This window comes from Heterocephalus glaber, unplaced genomic scaffold (assembly GCF_053883595.1).
Source record: "Heterocephalus glaber isolate CG9 unplaced genomic scaffold, H.glaber_assembly_v1.0 deba00001600, whole genome shotgun sequence".
Lineage (NCBI taxonomy): Eukaryota > Metazoa > Chordata > Mammalia > Rodentia > Bathyergidae > Heterocephalus > Heterocephalus glaber.
The window spans coordinates 20,138,669-20,142,032 of NW_028258372.1; the positions used below are offsets into that span (position 1 = coordinate 20,138,669).

The following is a 3,364-nucleotide window of genomic DNA, read 5'->3' on the forward strand; positions in this document are numbered from 1 at the left end:
ATTCTATAAAATGCTAATGTTAAATAATCTTTTAAAACTCAGTGGACCATATATGTGTGGTTCTAGTTCTAGATTCTCTGTTTTATTCAAATGATCTATATGTCTTTCCTTACACCAACAATGCCTTGATTACTGTAGCTTTAGAAGAAGTCTTAAAATTGGGTGCTAAACGTCTTCCAACACTGTTTTTGTTTTTGTTTTTGGCTTTTCTGGGTCCTTTGTACTGCTACATAACTTTTAAATTTCAATATCCAGTTCTTCATTTATAGCAAGTATACACAGACCTGAATTTTTAGATATACCTTGTTTTTTCTAATCCTGCTAAATTCAAGTACAAGCTCTAGGGGCTCGTAGAGATTTCTTAGTATTTTCTCTGCAGATGATCATTTCATCTACATATAAAGATTTTGCTTGTGCCATGCCAATCCTATCCTAGTTGTGTCATTTTATTGTCAGACTATTTTGGTTTAGACCTATGTTTCAAAGTCTCATGGACAGATGAAGAGTAGGCATATATGCCCTTGTTCCCCACTTTAGGGAGAAAGCATTGTATCGTCTCCATTCACAGAAGGAGTTTTTGTTGGAAGGATGGAGTACATGTCTTTGATCTGTTGAGAAGGTTCTGTTCTACTTCTAGTCTCCTGATAGCTTTTACTATGAGCAGCTATAGAATTTAGTCCAATACTTTTTCTCCAACTAGTGACAGGATCATATGGCTTTTTCCTTTCCTCTGTTAAAATGATGACTTCTAGGGGTGGATCTTCCAATGCTGAACCAACACTGCCATCCCTAAAATAAAACCACTTTCTACATACTGCCAGATCTGACTACTAATAGTTTGTTTTGTTAAACAAATTTTTATCTATGTTCATACTTTTTTCTTCTATTATCTTTATCCAGTTTTAGGACTAGCACAATGTTGATTTCCTAAAATGAGGGGAGAAGTGTTCCTTCTTTTTTCTGCTTTAAATGTTTGATATAATTTATGAGTTAAAATGTATATGAGCCTGTTGTTGTCATATAGGTAGGTTTTGAAGCTAGGAATATACTTTCTTTAATAGGTGCTATTAAAATTTTATATTTCCTCCAGATTTAGTTTCATTAATTTGTCTTCTAAATTACTTCTTAGAAGTTGTCAAATTTATTTCAAAAAAAGATTTTTGTAATATGCTTTCTATATCCTTTTAAATTCTGTCAAATCTGTGGTAATGTCTCCTAGATCTTAATATTGTAATTCAAAAAATGTATAACTGATATTGTGTAACAGGAAGAAAAGGTGTAAAAGAGCAGGGAAATTGGGAGGGGTAGGGGAATGGAAAAAAGGGAAGGGAAAAAATATGAGAGGAGGAAAAGAATGGAAACAAAGTCTTTGCAAATAGGGAAGGGTGGAGGGTGTGAAGGGAGGGCAAGGGAAGGGGAAAAAAAATAAGAACCAAGAGACTCATGTAATGGGACAAGATTCCAATGATGAATGCAACTGTATTTTATACCTAAAATGTACCAATAAAGTTAATGGGGAATAAAAAAAAAAGTAAGAGTAAACCCCTGTCCGACTACAACATCCAGAAGGAGTCTACTCTGCACCTGGTCCTTCGTCTGAGAGGAGGGATGCAAATCTTCATGAAGACCCTCACTGGCAAGACCATCATCCTCAAGGTTGAACCCAGTGACACCACTGAGAATGTGAAGGCCAAGATCCAAGACAAGGCGGGCATCCCCACTGACCAGCAGAGGCTGATCTTTGCTAGCAAGCAGCTGGAAGATGGATGCACCCTGTCCGACTACAACATCCAGAAAGAGTCCACCCTGCAACTGGTGCTCCGTCTGAGGGGAGGTATCTGAGCTTCCCCTATGTTTTAAGCATACAAGAAGTTCCATTGCACTTTCAATAAAGTTCTTGCATTCCAAAAATGTAAATAAAAAATAAAGTAAGAGTAAACATTTGTTGTGTGCACAAGCAAATGATAACATAAATAAATAGTAAAGGAATCTGTAGGATGAACTTCCTTTTGAAAGAAAGCTGTACATGGGAGGGTCATTAGTCCCCTCCAATTCTCACAGTGAGTTTCACATGCCCAGAAATGCCTCTCATGCCCCCAACTCAGTAACAGCCCACTTCCACAGCTTCTCCTATATATGAAGAGTTTTAGGAGCAAATGGAATATGGGACAGAGCACATTAGAACAACAGGCCTTCTTCTCAGCACCAGATTCAGTTCCTCAATATCCTTGAGAAATATTTGGGAGATGTCTTGTAAATCAGGGCAATCATTTGGCTCTTCTGTCCACCTGATGCTGCTAACCACACAACCTACTAGAAGTGAGCTATAGAAGAGAGATTTAGAGACCAAGATACAGCAGATAATTAACCACCTACGTAGGATGCCCCCACCCAGGGCTTTGCCCACCCAGGACTAACTCTTGACAATATCAAAGTATGTTACTAAAATTTATACTAAAATTTAAATTCCACTGAGGAATTTAGCACTTTAAACTATCAGTGGTTTATACTACCACACAAACTCACTCTCAATTCTTTTCTAAACCAAGGTATAGATAGGAATGAGAAAAGATAGTGCCTAAGGGATACTGTATGACAAAAAAGCCCTCAAGGAAGGTTAGAGAGGACAAAGGCAACCTATTTTACTTTGCTTTGCTCAGAGCTGGTCCAGCTGAGAAAAATGGCCCTTTGTCAACTGAAAAAGCTGGAACCAACTGTGGTTTGAGCCAGCTTTCTAAGAACATTGGCTATTTGAGCTTGGCTTTGAATCTGGAGCAAATGCAAAACAGGGTAGGTAAGGTATATCCAAGGAGTCAAGGGGTGTGATTCTGTTAATATTTGTCAAACTATTCTTACTCTTTTCCTGCTCTACAACCTCCAACTAGAAGACCGTTCCATTAATCCCCTGACTTGGAGCCAAATGATCTCCACTGTGGCCAAGAAAAGTTCAAGGGCAAAGGCATTACAGACAACTATTTAATCATTATAATCAATAAATAACATTTACTGGATACTTCTACATGTCATGGTGCTTAGCTTTTCATGCGGATTATTTCTTTCTATTATTCTAACATATTAAGTTTGTCATTATCCAGATGCTAAAACTAAGGCTCAGAGAAGTTAATAGATCATTTGGTTATAAATATTGCGGCTGGAGTCCAACCCAAGCAGTCTGACTCCAAACCCTAAAGCTGTAGGCTAAGCAGCAGCAACTTTGGGAAGAAATGCTTGTCTGTCAAGGAATCAAATGAAAGCCATTTGGGTCTTCACTCAGCCCTCATTCCTTCACAATGTGACCTGAAAAATTTTTTTCCTACTGCTTCCTCACAGGTAGCAATGGGAAGGAAATGCTGGCCTGGGCCTC

The 3,364-nt window shown here is 38.1% G+C and overlaps 1 protein-coding gene across 1 annotated transcript; it reads left to right on the forward strand.

Moving 5' to 3' along the window:
- Positions 1–1,548: 1,548 nt before the first annotated feature.
- On the forward strand, positions 1,549–1,928 carry LOC101722152 (ubiquitin-like). The gene has a single exon (XM_021242896.2). It carries the CDS (start codon positions 1,609–1,611, stop codon positions 1,840–1,842), a length of 234 nt encoding a protein of 77 aa, XP_021098555.2. The 5' UTR covers positions 1,549–1,608; the 3' UTR covers positions 1,843–1,928.
- Positions 1,929–3,364: the final 1,436 nt, after the last annotated feature.

Excerpts from the sequence above, each read along its gene's own strand:
- LOC101722152 (XM_021242896.2), top strand. The coding sequence starts at position 1,609 with ATGCAAATCTTCATGAAGACCCTCACTGGCAAGACCATCATCCTCAAG.